We start from the raw sequence: 19,853 nt of genomic DNA on the forward strand, positions 1-19,853 counted from the left end.
TAGCAAAGGGAAAAAAGCGTAGCTGAATTTATTCATTTGTACCTTGCCCTTCTCCCCAGTGGGGGACCAAAGTGGCGTATATTATTCTCCTCTCCTCCATTTTATTCTCACAACAACCCTGTGAGGTAGGTTGGGCCGGAATGAATGGCTGGTCCAGGGTCACCCAGCAAGTTTCCATGGCAGCGTGAGGATTTGAATCTGGGGTCCCTCAGATGCTAGTTCGACGTTCTAACCACTACACAGCACTGGCTGAAGGTTGGACCTTCAATTTCAACGCTCAATAAAAACAAATTTTTTAGACTTGGAAATAATTTCTCTGTCTTATTATCTGAATTTGTAGCAGCAGTAACTTTGTGCAAGACAGGAGATTCAAAGTGAGAGTAATGACAGGCGAATGTGGAAAGATACAAAATCTGAGGAATTCTGCATGGATCAAGTGGAGGGCTAGTTTTAAAAAACAGCCACCCCTCCAACAGTCTCCATTTAGAAGATCCAGAGAAATCCAGTGTGAAATTCACACACTATGAAGCAGCATCTACCCGAAGGCGGTGGCTATAGGGTATGTGTATAACTATGCCATGTTGCCGATTCAATGTACTCATCAGGATAAAATAAGATCCTCATTTGCCCTTCTGGCAACTTAAGATCCACATGCAGTGTATAAAGGTATAAATTAAAAGGAAACAAAAAAAGGGCAGCAATCTATTGCATGCATACTGGTGTTGCTCGTCTAGAACTTTGGGCTAAGACAACCAGACCTATTAATAATTTTAAACAGTTTTGGTTGGCTTCACCCAAAATTCCAGAATTTCTCAAATCAAATTTGTTATTACGGTCATAGACCAGCAAGTGAGATACAATACATAGTAAAAACTATGGGTAAATAAAACAACAGGTCAATAAAACAGTACAGTGAAATATCATATTAAAATTATTTTAAAACCCAATATAGCATAAAACCTAATCCAGCATAAAAACAGAATTAAGAAAACTCCCTTTAGTTAGTAATATAATCTCCTGCTCTTTACTGCCAACCATCCGAATTTAGCAACCTTGTATGTTACATCCTGTTTCTTATCTGACAGCATTTTCAAAAGAAGAAGAGCTCTTTGTCTTCCTGGGAACACTGCAAGTATAGGCATTATATAGACTTCTCGGATCTGATTGTACATCTTACACTCAAAAATAACATGTTCTAAAGATTCTATTTTCCCATCAGCGCAGGGGCACAGGTGGTTTTTTCTATCGGAATTCTTTTGTATCTGCCTTCAAGTACAGCGGAGGGCAAAGCATCCCATCGCATTAATGTGAAGGCTCTCCTGAGTTCCTGATTTGCCAAGTTGTAAAGATAAGGCATAGGTGTTAGTCTGTTCATGGCATCTCAATCAAAATGGAACTTTTTGATTCTGTTTACGTCATGTTGCTTCTCAATCTCGAGTATTCTCTGAATCATAAGTCTTTTTGCTTGATCATAACCCATACTAAGCAGTAATTGTTGCGATAAGACTGTAAGAGGCTAATTTCCTATCTAGCATTCTGGCCCAAGATGGAGTACTAGAGTCAGTTAACATTAAATTGATAAGGCCTTTGGGAAAGAAAATTAGCTTTAACCAGTGTAATATCACTACGATCCATAATCTGGCCTCCACAGTTGTCAGACCTGTGTCGAGTCAGATTGCGGCATTTGTAATGCTAGCGGGGACCTGAAATATTCCTCTCAGGAATTTTGATTGTGTTATTTCCATTGGGGAACAGTTAGATTTAATACTGAGCAATGCACGGTATGTAAATTGGGCTAAAGATTTTGCGTTGAATAATCTGAGCGCAGCTGTCAGGCATCTGCCTCCTTTCGTCCAGAAAATTTTTTTGGATTGCTCCAGCAGACCTTTGAGCACACGAGGCAGCGTGGGCAATGTGAGCATTACTTGACCCTCTTGCCTGAAAGACCATGCCCAAATACTTGAAGCATTCAACTTGTTCTATGCAGACTTAAATCAGGAACCATGTATGAATTCTTGGTTTTTGAGCAAAGACCATTATTTTTGTTTTTACAAAGAAGCTCTAAGGTATTGTCCTGGCAGTAATGCATGAGTGAACACATAGCTCTCCAGAATTTCTCAGCAGCTGTACAATGTATTAACAACACACCATATCAGATTGAACAACCATATGCTATTCTAGTATAGTTGCTAAAGAGACCGAGCAAAAAATCAAGCTAGGGCAGATTGTTCCTGGGTTAGCAAGGAAGACTCTGTGCCTGCCTGGGGACAGTGCAGCCCGTGAGGAAGAGCATAGTGGTGCCTCCTCTCTTTCCAGCTTACTCTTTGGCCCTCCATCGGGTGAGGAGGCATGATGGAGGGTATGGCAGCAGGAGTGGGCAGGGCCATTGCCTCATCCCAGTCCAATCCAGCAGGAGGTATTATCTAGAGTATTGACCTAGTATCTGGGAGGCCAAGGTTCGAGTCCACACTTGCTGTGGAAGCTCAGTAAGTGACCTTGGGCCAATCACTCCCTCTCAAAGTAACCTACCTCAGAGGATTGTTGTGAGGATATGAAGGAAGGAAAGAAGAACAATATGAGCCACTTTTGGTCCCCACTGGGGGAAAAAGATGGGGCATAAATAAATAAATAAAATCCTGAATCCGGCACCCCTCTGCCACATGCTCACTTGACAGCCTTCAGCAAACCCCATTTTCTCCACCTCAGTCCTTCAGCAATATCGAAAAGCACTATTAATGTATATGATTATTGTTCAGAGAGCTATGGGAAAGTCCAACCGCTTTCCTAAGCAGTTACTCTCTTCAGTTCACTGAAGCCAGAGGGTTTAGGACAATGTAATTCTGCTTAGGAATAGACTGTCAGTACTATTATTATTAAATTTATGTATCTTAAAGAGGTAGGAGTTTCATATTTTACATAACTTTGAACATCACAGTGGAATGTGTAAACACCCTGCATTATTTTATGTTATTGGATGAAAAGGAGAGGCTCGTCTACTGAATAAGCAGAGCTTTAAGAAATCTAGCTTATACTGCTTAAGAAATTAGTTCCATCATGGTAGAAGTGAAAAGTTCAGAGGTTTTGAATGGTGCAGAAAAAGAGCAAACGGGGTTGCAGGAATGCAGTTGCTTAGGAAATTGGAAACAGGAATACATTACCCCATGCCTTTACAGCTCACTGATTCAAAACAAGACAGGATGGTACGGATTAATGATTGCTCTCGGGCAAATCTTTAGTTTTATGAACCATTAATTGGTTAGTTTCAAATTTAAGTTATAGTTGATAAAATTAAGCTGAGATATTCCTGTAAGTGGCAAAATTAGTTCAAAATATCCCTGTAACTAGTAATCTGAGCAGCAATTGGGGGAAAAAGATGAGAACTCTGCTTTACAGAGGAAGTCATATCACCAAGGAGAATAAATTTTGCCTAATGCTGCTGGCTAATTGCTTGCTCAACCAGAAGAAGATTTTTATCCTAATGTTAAAATGGCTCCTTAAACATGAAAACAAAGCTTTTAAAGATTGAAAGGTTTGGGTTGTTTTGTTTTTTTAGTTCCACAAGCCATACAGATATCTCACTGGAGACAGACACCATGGTGATGTATGGAATATCACCTGGAGACTGGCTGGAGTTCTCACATAGAGCAAAAGTGATTTTATTATCTGGCTCTGGATTACTAACATCAGGAAATAAGCATATTTAGGGCTCTGAAAATTCTGGCACCATTAGCTACATTCAAGAAAGTTGCCGAAAGCCAGTATGTTTCCTAATGCTACTTTTCATTTCCCCTCATGTTTCGCTTTAATCTTCCTTACACTTAGATTTTATTGCTGGTTTTATGGCAGGTAACTAGAAGGTCTCAGAATAAGAATAAAACAAATAGCCAGCATTAAAATCTGTTACAGATTTAAATTGATTATTGGTTCTCAATTTTTGGAACATACTTCTAGAATGAAATGCTATGAGGCAGAGTATAAACATTTTAAAATAGATACATTCTATTTCAAATGAAGACTGTAGTGTATAGACTCTCAAGAGATTCACATTAAGGTATATGTAGACAAAGACTCCACACACGGCTTATTATTTCATTTATTTTAAATATTTATATTAAATCTTTCCATTGTTCAGTCTTCAAGGCTTATGTAGCTAACTGTTCATTGTAGTCACCATGGCCACCTCTCCAAGCTCTCTGCATTCACACAGAATTCCGGTGGAAAAGAGGAGTTAATCTCTCGCTTTGCACTGGATTTTGTAGGCTATTCCCAGTGTAAGACAATCCTCATCTGTAACTGGCAAGGATACTGGGGGTTACTGTGAGTTTTCTCAAGAGGTGGGTGCTTTGAATATGTGCACGTAATGTTCTTGCTGAAGGGTTTGCATTGGTTACCCCTGTGTATCCCAAAATTTTCCCCACGGAGGAACCACTTTTTCAAATCCCAAGCAACCCCAGCTATGAAAATGCTTACAGGCCAGAAAAAGTTGGTGGCAGGGAATGCAATTCGATTACTGATAAATTATCAAGAAAATTTATGTCCAGCAGTGTAAAACTGCTGCTCCAGTGGAAACCAGCTCAGGAAACCGTACTTTAGTAGGCACAGCTGAGTGGCACCCTTCGGCCTGTGTTGCCTGCTTGCCCCAAAGCCGAGCAGTGCCATGCTACTGCTTTTTCAGTCTTTGGTCATGGCAATGGGGTGCCTCTTCAGGCTGAAGAAATGCAGTCCAGACATTTTTGCATGCTGGACGCAGCTTCATCACAGCAAAGCCCCTGAGATTTGGCTGAAGGGGCTTCTAGTTTACAGCTAGGCCTTCTAAAAGAGACCTAACTTCTCCTCCCCCCGCACCAGTTGTTTTGGCCCAGGCCAGTATATCCAAAAGGCTCACGCCTGACTCCTGGCTGCTCAAGGGAGGGGGGAAACAGAACATCCCCCTTCTCTGGAGTGCCTCCTTGGATGGGGCAGGAGAGGAGAGACTATAGTGCTAGCAAAGTGTCTGGCAAAGGCTTCATTTACTACGTGTTGCAGTCCCAGCAACTTGATCCCCCAGCAAACTCCGGGTGCAAAAGAGGGCAAGCTGCACCACAGCATCCTGGTACCCAAGTCCAGAGCAGGAAGTTCTCCAGAGCTGGACGAGGAGAGGGGAGACTGAATCAACAAGACAAGAGCAGCTGCCTCAAGAGTGAACAGTTGGGAGAACTCTATAAATAAACAGGATGCTTTTAATATAGTATTTATTTGATCTGCTACCAATGTTTTATATTCGTATGTGTTTTATTATGTTGTTTATCTGCTCTGAGCCCGCTTGAGGAGAGAGTGGACTATAAATCAAATCAAATAAATTCGACAACTGCAACATTCGATTTATATACCGCCCTTCAGGACAACTTATCGCCCACTCAGAGCAGTTTACAAAGTATGTCATTATTATCTCCACAACAATAAACACTCTGTGAGATGGGTGGGGCTGAGAGAGCTCCTAGAAGCTATGACTAGCCCAAGGTCACCCAGCTGGCTTCAAGTGGAGGAGTGGGGAATCAAACCCGGTTGTCCAGATTAGAGTCCCGCATTCTTAACCACTACACCAACCTGGCTCTATAAGCCTGTTCTAGATTCCTTCTTAGTTGTTTTCAGTTATTAGAAGGAAAGGAAAATCAAACCTCACAAACAGCACCTGTCTAGAACGGCAGATAGTTAGCAAATTGAATGCACCTGGGTTGTGCCGAGATTAGGTGGTTCCTCCTCCTCATTAAGATAAAGGATTGGCGTGGGCGGGGGGGAGGAGAGGGTGCTGCCTGGTCGACGCCGAGCACAGGCTTTTGTACTCTCTTGTCTCGTTAGTTTAGCCCAAGTTAGATTTGGGTTTTTTTAATTATTTATTGCCATTGCTGTTGTCTCTAGAGTGGCTTTTATTGACTTAATAAATAACTACTTTGCCTGTGGCTCGAGTGTCTGCTGCTGTGCAAGATCCTCCAGGCTAAGAACCCAGAGACCCAGGGTGGGTCTCATGTGAAACAGGTGAGGTTCACCCCTCTAAAGTGCCACTTGGAACCCAGGGTGGCTATTAGCAGCACCCAGGACGGGACCAGAGGGTATACCTGCTCTTTACAGCACCCTTAAAGGCAAGCATACCAAACTGGGGACTCCTGCCTCTTTTGCAAACAGAGCTATCTGTTGGTTATATGTGGGGGGGGGAGTGCAGCTTGGCTGACGTGGCCAGAAGCCAACCAGAGGGCAATACCTGAAGTGACTTGTGGCAGGGGAGGTGGATCATCCCCACATCCCTCTCCCAGAGCTGTGCAAGAAGAAAAGAGGGAGGGAAGTTGGAAGGCTGCGATTCAAGGTGCTTTAACAGTGTGTGTGTGTGCATGTGCGTGTACACATACAAAGTGATTTTTTTGTGGAACCTCTGATATGTCCTGCCGAACCACAGAGGTCCATGAAATCCAGGTTGGGAAACACTGGGTTACCCATTTGTTTCTGGGTTCAACTCAAGTTGCTGGCTCTGACCTACAAAACCTCCACAAGACAAGACCCAGATTTTCCAGAACTGTGCAGCAACTGAGATCTCTGCATTAGTGTTTGTTGCATGTTCCCTCCTGTTGGGCTTGTGCATTTTTGATGATGATCTCTATACTGCAAGAAACCATGACAGAAGCGGGAAAAAAAAGGTGTTGAGCCTCCTATATTTAGAAAAAGATTAATGACGAAGCTTGAGAAGGGGGATAGCATTGTTTAAGGGCCAGTTGGTATGGGCCATCTAATTGGTGTTGTCTCAGCTAATGCAGCTATTCTAGCTTTTCTTCTTCTTTTTATAAGCAGCCTTAATAAGGAGAATGGTTACAATTTTAAAAAATTAAAAAGTAGTTATATGTTTTTATTGTTTTATATAGTTTACATTTTGATGCTGGCTACCTTGAGAAGACTCTGGACAGCTTGGGATATAAATCTTTTATCAGCTAAAATAAATCCAGAACTGCATAATATACATTCAGTTTACAATAGTCTTAAAGCTCCTTTGAGTCTTTAGTTCTTTGCCAGCTTAAGAAGAGATGGCAGATATGGAAGAGTAGAGATCGCCAGAAACTCCTATGGAAAGCACTACATTTTTATGTGTCTCTAAAGCAAGTATTTTGCAGTCTACCATTTTAAGTTTGTCGCTCTTCTATTTTTGATTAAGCACTTCAACAACATGAAGAGTCTCCTAGAAAGTCAGAGTTTTTCTATGACAATTTCCAATAAATAAGTACAGGCAATGTAACCCAATACTCCTCAAAAAGTGGGAAGCCTGTGAGCCCAATGGTAACGCATGTAAAACTGTACGTGCTATTGACCAGTAAAATTTAATATTTTTCCTCTGATCGCAAATTGGCAGAACAAGTGGCAGGGATCCATCTTTGGAAAAAGGTGCACAATTTTCATGGCTTCCCTAACACATATACACTTTGCCTCCAGTGCTTTTCCTGAGGGTCAGCTGACTCTTCAAAACAAACTTTCGGAGGGGGAAGCGCGAAAGTCCTGTTCTGCAAAGTTTGTAGATAATTGTGTATACTCCATTATCTCCAGCCACCCACTTTTAATTAAATTCTAGTCACAGAAGTAACATTTTCTGACCTACCTTGTTCCCCCACCATCAATAGTGAGAATACGAATGCCCCAACCTTTCACAGGATCTGTATATCCTATTACTGCCAAAGCCTCCCTAACAGCAGCCTCAAGAGCTTCATCATTTGCCTGTCTGAGACGCAACAAGCAGGGAATGATTTTTTCCTAGAAACAAAATAAAGATTTTAAATGTAGAGAAAACTAATTTAACTGGCAGTCACACTACAGCACAAAACAGAGAACTCTTTGGTATTTGAAAATGAAAACGTGAATGTTTCATGTTTTTGTTACACGTACTTCACACTGGTTATATATAGTCCTGAGCATGTTTCTTAGAACATAAATCCCACTGAATTTAAGGAACTAGTTTCCAAGTAAAAAATACTCAAGATCATGCCATTACAATACCTTTTAAAACTCTTATTGAAAAGTGTGGCCAGTTAATTTTACAGTCATGAGGGGAGAGGATGAAATCAGTTACTGAGGATTTTGCAGTTCTGACTGTAGATGGTTGCACTTCCAGAAGATCCCCAGGAGGCTGTGGAAACTGAATCAGTGTCTGGAGGCAGTTTTGGAATGGATGAGCGCTAACAAGCTGAAACTTAATCCCCAAAAATGGAGGTACAGCTGGGAGGGGGCGGGGCTTGGATATCTCTTGTTCTAGAATATTCAAGAACTATTTCCTCCTCTAGGAGGGGTTGCACTTCCCCTAAAGAAGCAGGTACATCACTTGGTGCTACTGGACCCATGCCTCCTGTTGGATTAACAGTGACAGTGCTGGCCAGGGGTGCCTTTCACCAGCTTCAGCTGGTGAGTCAGCTGCAGCCATTCCTGGGCAGAAATGATTTTGCCACTGTAGCGTGACCCCTGGTAACATCTAGATTAGGTCCAATTCAAGATGCTGGTATAGAGCTTTAAATCCCTATATGGATTGAGGCCAGAATACTCATATATGGACCACCTACTCATATATGAAGCTACCCAAACTTTCCAGTCATCTTTGGAGGCCCTGATTTGTGTGCCCCCACAATCTGAGACTAAACAAGCGGCAACCTGAGAAAGGGCCTTCTCAGTTCTAGCACCAAAACAGTAGAATTCCTTCCCCAAGGAGATTCACCTGTTCCACTTAATCACCATCTCCTGCCAGCAGGTTTTAGTTTTGTTTGTATTCCAGTACTAACTTTTATTGGTCCTCCTCCGTTTGTGCACTTATGTTTTAATTGTTTTAAACATGTGCGTGTGTTTTAATGTCTGAAATGTTTGCCACCTTGGGGATTCTGAATTAGATAGAAAAGTGGCATAGAAATGTTTTAAATAAAATAAACTCTACATTCTATTTTCATTAAAATGAGAAGGATTAATTACACAAAGAAAACAAGACTCTGTGCAACATTATCTTGTATTGCTAGATGCCTAAATAACATTATTGCCCCAAACCATAGGAATGTGTTGGTTTAATATAAAAGTCACCGATCACTGAGATTTTATGGCTCAATACCAAGTCAAATTGGAGCTTAAATTTTAAGGAATTCTGTGATCATCCAATTTTTTTTATCAATTTCCTTGTTTAGGCCAATGCATCCCAAGTGGAAAAATATGGTTTGAGCCATTCAAACCAGAACTGGAAACCCACTTCATACAGTGGTTTCCATTTCCGATCTGAAGGACAAGTGCAAATCATAGCTTGCAGATTTAGATGTAATAAATTACTGGAATCAGGAAATCTAGAGGTCCTGACATACTCCCAATCTTTCAAATAACTCTTTGGTAAATATGGAATATTATGCATAAGCCACTTAATATTTCTAGAATGACAATATTTTGAGCAATTATGATTGTACTCCTTATTCATAATCAATGGTTAAGCATCAAGTAATTTGTACCTTAATAGCAACTCCTCTACTTTCTGGAAATTCCAAAAGATGGTATGTCAATTCTTCAACCCTGTTGATATAGACTCTTCTGTTAGATGATCTTCGTAACGCTTGAGCTAAAGCTCGGGTTCTGTTATCAATACTCACCCTTGCAATAATCTAAGAAAACAGATTGATATTTATGGTCAAATTTACTTTAAAATATTCTTGTGAGGCTTTAAATGGTGCAAACTTTAGTGATCTAGACCCTAGTTTACCAGAAACAAGAAAAAAAATATGCACACAATTCTCTCTTTGCACTCAAGGTATAAACAAAAAGGAATTGTATGGCATTTTACAGACTTAACAGATTTATTGAAGCACAAACTTTTAATAACAAACAACTATCCTGCTAGAGCTTTTAAGTAAAAACAAGAATGAAATCTACTGCACGTAAGTCAATATAATGCAAATGCTTTGCTAGATTTTAATTATACTTAGATTCTTCAGAAGAGAAGGTGCGGGCTTTATACCTGCAGCCCTGAAACTATTCCAAACAAAATCATTAGCGCAACTCTTATACGGATCACAAATGGGACTAACTGCTAATGTTAAGATCTTAGAAATGGTTCATTCTAAATTTCTCAGATCTCTATTTGGTGCACCTAGATGTACTCCTAATGTCATTCTTAGGCAAGAAGCTGGTTTGCCCAGAGTTGAAATAAAAATCTGGGAACATGTCATCTATTACTGGCTAAGAATTCATCTTGAGCCAAAGGGTATAATTCCCTTGTCGTTAGCTTTTGACCCTTATCCTACATGGTGTTCAAAGATAGCTGATAAAATTAAATTGATTGGCTTGGACCCAGTAGCCCTGTTTGATATGGGACTCAACAAAGCAAAAGCTTTAATCACCCAAAGACTAATTAATACAGAGTCCCAAAATGATGAGGCAATGCTCCCTCTAAGCTATAAGAGCTCTAAAAAAGGACTGAGTTTCACCATATCCCCATATCTTTCGGACATTAAAAAAGAAATATGTAGATGGGCCTTCCCTAGAGCACGATTTGATGCATTCCCCTCTGGCAGTTGGGGAGATTCTCCCGTCTGCCTTTGCAGCAGCGTTGTTGTCCCTGTTCAAATAAAGTGGTCGAAAATATCACACACATCCTTTTGCACTGCAAATTCTATCAAGAAGAAAGGATAAAATTAATTATCCCACTACTCTATAGATTTAAACCATTAGAGTATTATACGGATTTTAGTCCTGAAACCCTTCGGGTATTGTGGGTCCTTAGGTCAGCGGATAGGAAAGCCTACCCTGATCGAAAGGGCACTCTGCTCCCCTCTCCTCGTAAATGCTTAACAAGGCAACATGCGGTTTCAGCCATCCAGGTCAGTAACTGGTTAACTGGATGCCAGCACAGATAAACATTATTTCCTTGGTCATCAGTCCTTGTGTATGCATGCTGTGCTTAAATAAAGGAGCCACTGCCTGGCTAGGGGAGACTAGCCTTCGCAGACTGATGCTCAGAATCGCAACCCTGTGTCGTGTCATTCAGGGACACCCGCTCACCAACGCCTGGCATAGGCCCCTTTGAGTGCACTCCTTCGTCGCTGTCTCAGTGACCCCTTCATTGGTGAGTATGGGAGGACAATTTTCACATGCCCAGCGCAGGCATATCGAGGAACTCCAGTTCCTGGTTCAGAAGTCCGGCGGGTCCGTGACTTCTAGTCAACTTCGCTCCTTGGTTCAGGAGCTTACTAAGCTCTGCCCCTGGTATCCTGAGGAGGGGTCTCTCCGCCTCAAGGACTGGGAGAAAATTGGCCGGGTTCTCCATGCCCCGCCACGAGCTCATGTAGAATTGTTGCATACCTGGTATCAATGCAGGAATGCAGTGGAGAAGTTTACACCCGTTCCAATTGCTCAATTGTCTAAGGAATGTCCACCAGAGTATGCTGAGGTGCAATTGCTTCCTCCAGCACCGCTCAGCTCTCCCTCCCCTCCAAAACCCTCTGCACCTCCCGGTAAGGATTTTAATCCTCCACCTTCCGCGGGAGGGGTCCCAGGGCGGCTGGTGAGGGAGGTACTGGAACGAGAACTCAGGCAGGCGAAATCTGAGGATGTGGCAGAATTAACTGAAATGCTTGCTATCTGCCCAGTTCACGTTACTGACCAGGTTGATGCTCAGGGTCGCCAGATTGTGGAGTATAAGCCTCTCTCTTATCCTGTTCTTACTGAGTTAAGGAAAGCGATTCGAGATATGGGATTGCAGAGCAGTTATGTACAGGGTATGCTTGAGGCTGTCATGCGTAATCATACTCTAGTCCCAGAGGATTGGAAAACCACGATTCGCATGCTTTTAACTCCTGCACAATATGTGGTTTGGGAAAGTGAGTTCCGCCAGCAGTGTTTACTAAGAGGCGCCAATTCTGGCGGCGCTTACACTGCCGAGCAACTCTATGGGGCAGGAAATTTTAGTGACACCAATCATCAGATAGTCTTGCCTGCTGCCAGAGAACTGTATCTTACGCAGTGGCAAAATTCTGTGTGACAGCACTCAGAAAGCGGAATCACTTGACAAAGGACATGTCAATTGCTGGGAAGTGAATTAACTAAGTGAGTGAGTTTTACATATATATATATATGATTTTATCTTTTATGTATTTACCCATTTTATGTATTTAAAAACTGCTCTTTTTATCTGTACTTTACCTTAGCTGGTCTTGTGACTGTAATAAACCTTTGGAACCTTTGGATTTTAATTATATAGCATTGGTAATAAATATGGAAAATGTATACATTGACTGGTTCTCTAATGATTTAGTACCACAATTTACAAACCCTTGTGTTAATTATTTATAAATGCCGATAAATTGCTCTAATCCCTCCACCATATGGTAACAATTTACATTAAAACAATCTCTGGATACAATGAAACACAGCTCTATCAGAGAAAAAAAATTATATTGTCCCCAAGAAAACCAAGATGTGCCATCAAACTGAAATACACAGTTTACATGTGAAGATTAACTTCCACTGACTACTTATCAGTGAAATGGCTTTATAAAAGGTAATGGGCGAGGACTTGCCTTTTCCCTTTGAAGAGACAGCCTCTTCTCTTTCTCTTCTGCTCTTTTGGTCTCTTCGTCATCTTTCAAAGTTTCCTCGTGTTCTTGTTCCTTGGTCTTTTCTTGCAAAGCAGATTTTGTATCAGCACGCAGTTTGGGCACCAGCCCTCCAATGTAACTATCCACAAAGGCCTGCACACTGTTACTAGGATAAGAAAGAAGATTTGCAATACTTTTTTTGCTGGAAGCCAGAGAAGTGGTGCTGGCCTTTGCAGGATCCGGACACTGAGTTGAAGGAATTAAAGCAGAGGCTGCATTCAACCTGTTTTCATTACTTAATATGTCTTCTTCTGGTGGATCCGGTGCTTCTCCTGCTTGAGTCTCTGGTTGAGGGGGGAATGCGCTCCCTTTTTTCTCTTTATCCATAACACTAGTGCTGAAATACCAATTGATGTGACTGGCAAGGAAATTGTATGTTTCTCCGAAGTTTGTGGCAAAGTAACTAACGTGGAAAAGGCTGTTTTTGAGATCCGTACGCTCTTTCAGTGGCCCCGGACTAATATTTTCCAGATCTAGGTCTCCACTCACCGAGACAGATTTCTTTATGTCTAAGCTATCATCGCAGTCTTCCCAAGACCTGATATTTGTGGTTTGTCTGTCATTTTCTACAGTAACGTGAAAAGTATTATCTTGCCTGTTTTCTTCAGTCGATTTGCTCAGTATACCAGAATGAGGTCTTAGACGAGCTATACGTGAAACCAGTTCACTGTGAGTTACAGACACAGCTTTTGAAACAGATTCTAAAGTGTTCTTAAATCGTGACATGCGATTGTTTGTTAATTCCTTAGAAGTGCTAAGTTTAAAAATCCTACAATGCAAAAAGCCATGGCAGTAGAGGTACTTCGTATACCACAGAGTTTTGCCTCTAGTCCATTTACAATGGGGTTGGCCTGTATGTAAAACTCTAAGAGGAATAACATATCTTATCCTCCCAAAAAGCTTAGGTCTACACAAGTAGTAGAGATGCTGGGTTCTTGGCTGAACCCAAAAGCTTTTTGAACTAATTACACAGTACAAACAAGTATTTAAAGGCAACTGAATTGTCATCACTTATAAATACTGAAATATTCCAAACATTCTTTCCCTCCAAAAACCTTATTTTAAACATAAACATCACTTTTTCATGATGATACCTGGAACAGAAAAAAAGAAATTAAGTAAAAATTAGTTTGTTGAAAAGAACATGATTAACACATAAATCAGCTTTTTCCAAGAGTGACTACAGCATTCCTGAAGTTTACATCCTTGAAGGAGCCAAATGAGCAAAAATTATCAGCAGAAATCACTGGAGCTATCATCGGAAGTGCGATGTGCTGGGAATGCACAAGCACAAAAGGCATCACAGCCAAAAATGTTCTCTCCAAAATAAGCAGCAATATATAACAAAAGCATAAATCACCCAAGTCTATATTTTTTTAAAAGAAGCACACTAAGCAGAAAACAACAATAAGGCACACAACTGTTAGCATAGGACCTGACTCTGAGCTCTCTTGTAAGGAAGACTGATAGTTACAACCTACTCTGAATTGATGCAAGGAGCTCATAATCAGTCTATAGTACACAAGAATGCACTTACACTAAGGGTAAAGCTATAACTTTATACTAAAAAGAGATTTAAAGAGAGGGAGAAGAAAAGATACTGGGCCACAAAGTACTTTTGAGGTGGCAGGATCCCACACGACCTTACCAGTGTCAGCAAAGCAAGCCCCTCCTTTCTCTTCCATGATGACAGCAGACAGCCAGGACAAACCTCTGGCATCACTATCAGGCCACGCTCCACTGGAATGGTCCCAGCCTGTCCTTTATTTGATCAGGAGTGAGGCTGGCCAGGAGCCACGTACCCAAGCCACAGAGCAACTAGGGCAGGTTTGTGGGGGATGGGGCAGCAGGAATGGCTCCTAAAGAAAGAAGGCACCTAGCAGGCATCTGGTAGTGGTGATGGGACCTGTAAGTAAAGAGGCAGCCCTGCAGACAGGAAAGGCATCTGGCATAATGCCAGATAGACAGCGGTGGGAGGAACCTGCCCAGGCCTATGAGAGCTTTCCTCCGAACTGCAGGACTTTAGGTGGGGTAAAAATGGCCAAGAGGGCACGGCATTCCACTAGTTATTTAAAGAGGGTCCAGATCCTACTCAGAGCTTGGAGGAGCAGAGGTCAGTAAAGAGCAGGAGGATCCACCTGAGGCTAAACAAGTGGCAACCTGAGCAAGAGCCTTCTCAGTCAATGGCACCAAAACTTTGGAACTCCCTTCTCACAGAAGAGTCGTATGTCCCCCTCTATTGTTGTCTTCTGCCAGGAGGTGTTGACTTTTTTGTTTTTGTTTCATATAACTGCTACTGACCTTCCTCCCTGTTCTTTGTGTTGCATCTTTGTATGTATGTTTATTGAATTGTTTTTATACTATTTAAATGTTGTTTTAAATTTAATTTTCTTTAAAAATGTCTTTTTTATGTTTGCCACCTTGGGGACTCTATTTGTGTAGAAAGATGAATTTTACAGGTATTCAGTTCATTTGAGACTTACATTAGTCTCAACTTACATTATTACATTAGTTTATTTGAGACTTTCTCCAATAAACTTTCTTATTTTGCCAATATTTTCTGTCTTGATTTGAATCTTAAGGTCCCGCGTCTTGATGGGGGTCTCCCTTATTGGGAGGCTGGTGAGTCTCCCTCACAGATGGCACACAAATGTTTTAAATAAATAAAATAATATCCTGGTTCTACAACCCCCTTGCCTCTTCTCACCCTCTAGCAGTAGGAGCAGTTGCAATGGAAGGGCCAGGAGAAGTAGGAGCCCCACATTTGATTATGTGTAAACTCATGCATTACTCACAAAAACATAATGAAAACTAAAGTACTGGCCTGTGAGTAACGTTTAAAAAGACACTGAGAGTCAACATACATGGAATTCACACCCTAGGACTAAGATCATATCCCTTAATACCAGATTGATGATGACACAGTAAAGACTCAATTGTTAAGAACAAAAGCACAGCCCATAATGACAAAGACTGATTCCACTTAAAACACCTTATATGATAAATCAAATTAAGAACTTAAAGACTTATTTATATAGGAGACATATTAATTTGTCCTGGAATAGTGAATCCTGGAAATGAAATGAACAGCACCCTGCACATTTGTAGCTTGTACAAAACTGACACAGCTAATATGTACTGTATGACAGGCAGGCTGTTGAGCAAAGCCATATTTATTGATATATAATAACCATGATGCTATGTACATATACAGGATGGTTCTATGTCCAGATCCCAATCACAACTAACTGCTCTTGCCCAACTGACAACTGTCAGCTCTCTGTTCACAACCATCAGAGTAACATTTGAAGACATACTATTATCACACAGCATGATGAATACGAAGACTGAAACTGTACCCTCTGGGGTCCCAGGACAATCTGTTAACCATTTTCACTAGAGACAAACACCTATCCTGTATCCAGATTTAAAACTAAAGACTAGGGGGAAAGGATAGCTCACACACTGGTAAATGTATAGGATGCTGTTGATTCTGTTCCCTGTATTCTGTATTCCAGTACTGATGAATTCTCCTAGAGATCACAAAGAGGAACGCTGATTGATCAGAGACAGTGACCAAAACATAGTAGGTTGTTAACCACATCTACAAATCATTTGGAGAAGCAGATCGTTTCCCCTCTTGCCCTTCCCTGCAATAGCTCCCTAAGTATACCAAACACCAGTTGCTGGGAAAATTGACAAAGTCTTGTAAACAAAATGCCACACAGGATGCAGGGGGAGTCTGTCATAAAAAGAAGGAACTGATATTGCTCCCCACCTTCCTCCTGGAAGAGAAAACACAGCCAAGGATGCTTTCCATTTACTCAAAAGAAGTGATTTCACTCAATTCCCTGTCCTTATTGCTGCCCTTCTCTGTGTACACATCAGTTCCCTGTTTTTCTTTCAATTTCTGCTACATCATATCAGATACTTGCATACCGTATTGCATAAGAGAATGAACTGTAACTTGGGAAGCTTTTAGGACTATGAAAACATGGAATTGAACAACGTATGAGATACCAGGTTTGTCAACAGTACTGAAGACTACCTAAACTCGTTACCTTAGAAAATCAAGATACTATTTACCTCAGTGTTTTTTAATATAATAAAGCTACTGTACTTTTAAAAAGTAGAGGTGGAGACCAAATGTCAGGGAATGCCCCTGGATGAAATAAGTATTTAGGTCTCAATTAAAAAGTATGCACTAGGAACCTCCGAAGACATACGGACATAATAAACAAAGTTTACTTAATTTTAAGGAAGGCAAAGTAAACAGACGTCTCACAGTTAGATTCCCAGATATATTTAAACAGAAAAAAAAGAAAACATACACAAATATCAACTAGACAAGACAGGGTCACAGAACAACAAAGGGCGCATCGCAACCACCACTCACCACCCAAACAGCGATGACAACGGGTTGTTATTACTAACTTCCGGCCTCCAGTTAGAACGCTGAGTTTGAAACCCGGAACCGTGCCCACGCCAGCCATTTTCTTTCGAGTTGGTGAGCATGCGCTGTTCCAGGCCAGCGGACCTGCGTCTGAAAAGCACTTACCCCGATTTCGCTAGTAGGCATGCGTATGATCTTCGCTACAGAGACGTGCGCTGCGAAAATAAAAGGCCCGCCTCTCAGACCTTCCAACATTCCTCCCCGTTCCTGATAGAAGGGGAGTCACGTGATTAAAATGTAGTTGAAGGAGCAGAAGGATCCATTTTCTTTAGAAGAAAGCACGGGGAGCTCAGGCGCTCCTTTTTAAAACGGAAACGGCGCGATCCTAATTATAGTCACGCCAGTCTAAGCCCATTGATTTCAATAGGCTCAGACTGGAGTAAGTCTGTTTAGGATCGCGCTGAAGACAGTAAACGATGCCCGCCTGCGTTGGCAAAAAGTGTAATCCTATTACCGACGAACAAACGCAGAGGCTGACGGGCGGCCAGCTTGAAGCAGAAAGTGCCTGGCCCAAAGAGCGCCGTGCGAGGCGAGGCATCCGTGTCCCATCCCTCACAGGAACAGGAGCGGGTGGGCAGAGAGACGGGTGAATGAGATACGAGGTTGGGCGGGATGGCCGCAGCGCCCACAAGGCGAGACCGGGGGGGCGGCACTGTCCCATCCCTCACAAGGAGAGGAGCGGACGGGCAACGGGGTCCGTTCCTTCATCTCAATGAGTCCTGGCGGGGCGACCTGGGAAGGGGTAAAAGCCGGTACAGGTCAGAACAGGCATAAAAAGCAGCACCACAAAAAAAAGTGGGATATGTTAAAGACATCGGAGAACAATATTTCAGAAATGAAAACATTGAAATATCATACTTTTATTGACCCGCTCGCTGCCAAAATGCTCCCGGAACACCATGGGACAGGCCAGTATTGGCACCAATTCCATGTTTTGATTTCTAAAACCTTGTTCTGCAGGGTCTTTCGTGCTTCCCACTGTTTTTTTGTGATACTAGCATTTCTTTAGTGCCCATTCTGGCCTGCTCTGTGGTGTTCCAGGAGCATTTTGGCAGGGAAAGGATTAATGAAAGCCTGATATTTTCATGTTTTCATTGATAGAACATTCTATTGTGTCTTTAATGCTTCCCACTGCTTTTTGTGGCAGTGACATTTCCTTAGTGCCCGTTCTGGCCTGTTCCATGGTGTTCTGGGAGGAATTTGGTAAGGAAAGGGTTAATAAAAGCAAGCCAATTCAGTGTTTTCAATTCTCTCTTTTTTTAATTTTATTTTTTATTTTTAGGGTTGTGGAAAAATTAAAAAGATAGAATAAAAGAAAGTAAAACATAGCAAACATAAAAAGGACAACTACAAAGGACCAAGAATGGGCTGCCAATCCATCTACAAAGTAAAGACAGTAAAAGACATAATAGGCATATTATTAATCCATTACAGTTTCTCGTCTACAACACTTCCCCCTTTATTATCAATCAACTTGTGGTCACAATATCTTCTGTCTCTCATCTTCTTGATATTTCAGAACCTTAATCTTAAAAATCAAACCCACAAATCATTAATTCTTTTTTCTTTGTCTCCCGCAGATAGTCCATAAAGGATTTCCAATTTGCCATGAATATAGTGAGTGATTTATCTCTAATTAATGCTGTAAGTTTAGCCATCTCAGCTAAATCCGTCATCTTTCCAGTCCAATTTTCCAGTGAAGGTAACTCCTTGCACTTCCATTTTAGGGCATATAAGAGCCGTGCAGCTGTTACTATATATAAAATTAAAATACCATGTTCTTTTTCCAATTTGTTATCCATAATTCCCAACAACTAGAACTCTGGTTTAAACTGTAAATTAACCTTTAAGATTCTCTGCATTAACATATGCGTTTGTAACCAAAAATTTTTTGCTTTGTTGTAAATCCACCAAAGATGATAAAATATTCCTTCCTATTGTTCATATTTCCAACATTTATTTGAGATACCTTTGGCCATTTTTGCAATTTTGTCTGAACACATACCACCGGTACATCATTTTGTAAATATTCTTCTCAAGAATGGAACACAAAGTAAATTTGAGGCCCTTAACCCACATATTTTCCCATTGATCCATTTGTAAATTATACCCAAAATTCTTTGCCCATTTTGTCATACATTCTTTGACCGATTCCTCCTCCATATCAAAATTCAACAACAATTTATACATTTTCTTAATTATGTAATCATCAGATCTGCCTTCTCTTGCTGAAATCCCCTGTCAAGCTATGGATGACAGGATATGGTAGACAGGTCCCTGTACCATTGCAACAAGAAGTCCAAGCTCTTGGTTAAATGGTTTTATTCAGAAATTCAAGCATTTCCATATATATGTCCATAGAATTACTCAGAGGCAAGAAAGCATCTAAGCAGTACACATTTCCTTGATAGGAATAGGAACTTGAAAAAAGCACAGTTCTAAATACTCAATCATTTCCCCCCTCCCACTTAGACCACTGGTTTGCGTGGGAAAAGGTCTGGGAAGTTCTTCTGGAATTTATACATCAACCTAGACAGGACAAAGAGGCATAAGAGTCAACGATAACATTGCAGACAGTACAAGGTCACTTCTGTGAGCTTCAAAGAAAAAAAAAGAAGACAGCTGCGTTCTCAGGCTGCTAGAGGGAGAAACAAAAGTGATGGTTAGAGCATTTGCAAAATGAAATCAAGGTACAGCATCAGCAGTGGTTCAACACATAGAGCAATGGCCAGTCAATCTTTATTACGGTCATAGACCACACAATAATAGCATAC

At 41.2% G+C, this 19,853-nt stretch overlaps 1 protein-coding gene across 3 annotated transcripts in view; it reads right to left on the reverse strand.

The window, feature by feature from the left end:
- The window catches only part of PNPLA8 (patatin like phospholipase domain containing 8), a 56,753-nt gene extending 39,605 nt beyond the window's left edge, over positions 1 to 17,148 (reverse strand). The window contains exons 1-4 of one of the 3 annotated variants that reach the window (XM_054988865.1): positions 17,061 to 17,148; positions 12,549 to 13,720; positions 9,486 to 9,635; positions 7,616 to 7,767 (exon numbers count right to left, since the gene is read on the reverse strand). In XM_054988865.1, the coding sequence (XP_054844840.1) occupies positions 7,616 to 7,767; positions 9,486 to 9,635; positions 12,549 to 13,634 (1,388 nt within the window). In that variant the 5' untranslated portion in view covers positions 13,635 to 13,720; positions 17,061 to 17,148. Of the gene's footprint in view, positions 1 to 7,615; positions 7,768 to 9,485; positions 9,636 to 12,548; positions 13,721 to 16,957 lie in introns of all 3 variants that reach the window. The other 2 variants (XM_054988863.1, XM_054988864.1) reach the window with 2 other exon arrangements.
- Between the last annotated feature and the right edge of the window lie 2,705 nt (positions 17,149 to 19,853).

Source organism: Eublepharis macularius, chromosome 9 (assembly GCF_028583425.1).
Source record: "Eublepharis macularius isolate TG4126 chromosome 9, MPM_Emac_v1.0, whole genome shotgun sequence".
NCBI classification, from domain to species: Eukaryota; Metazoa; Chordata; class Lepidosauria; order Squamata; family Eublepharidae; genus Eublepharis; species Eublepharis macularius.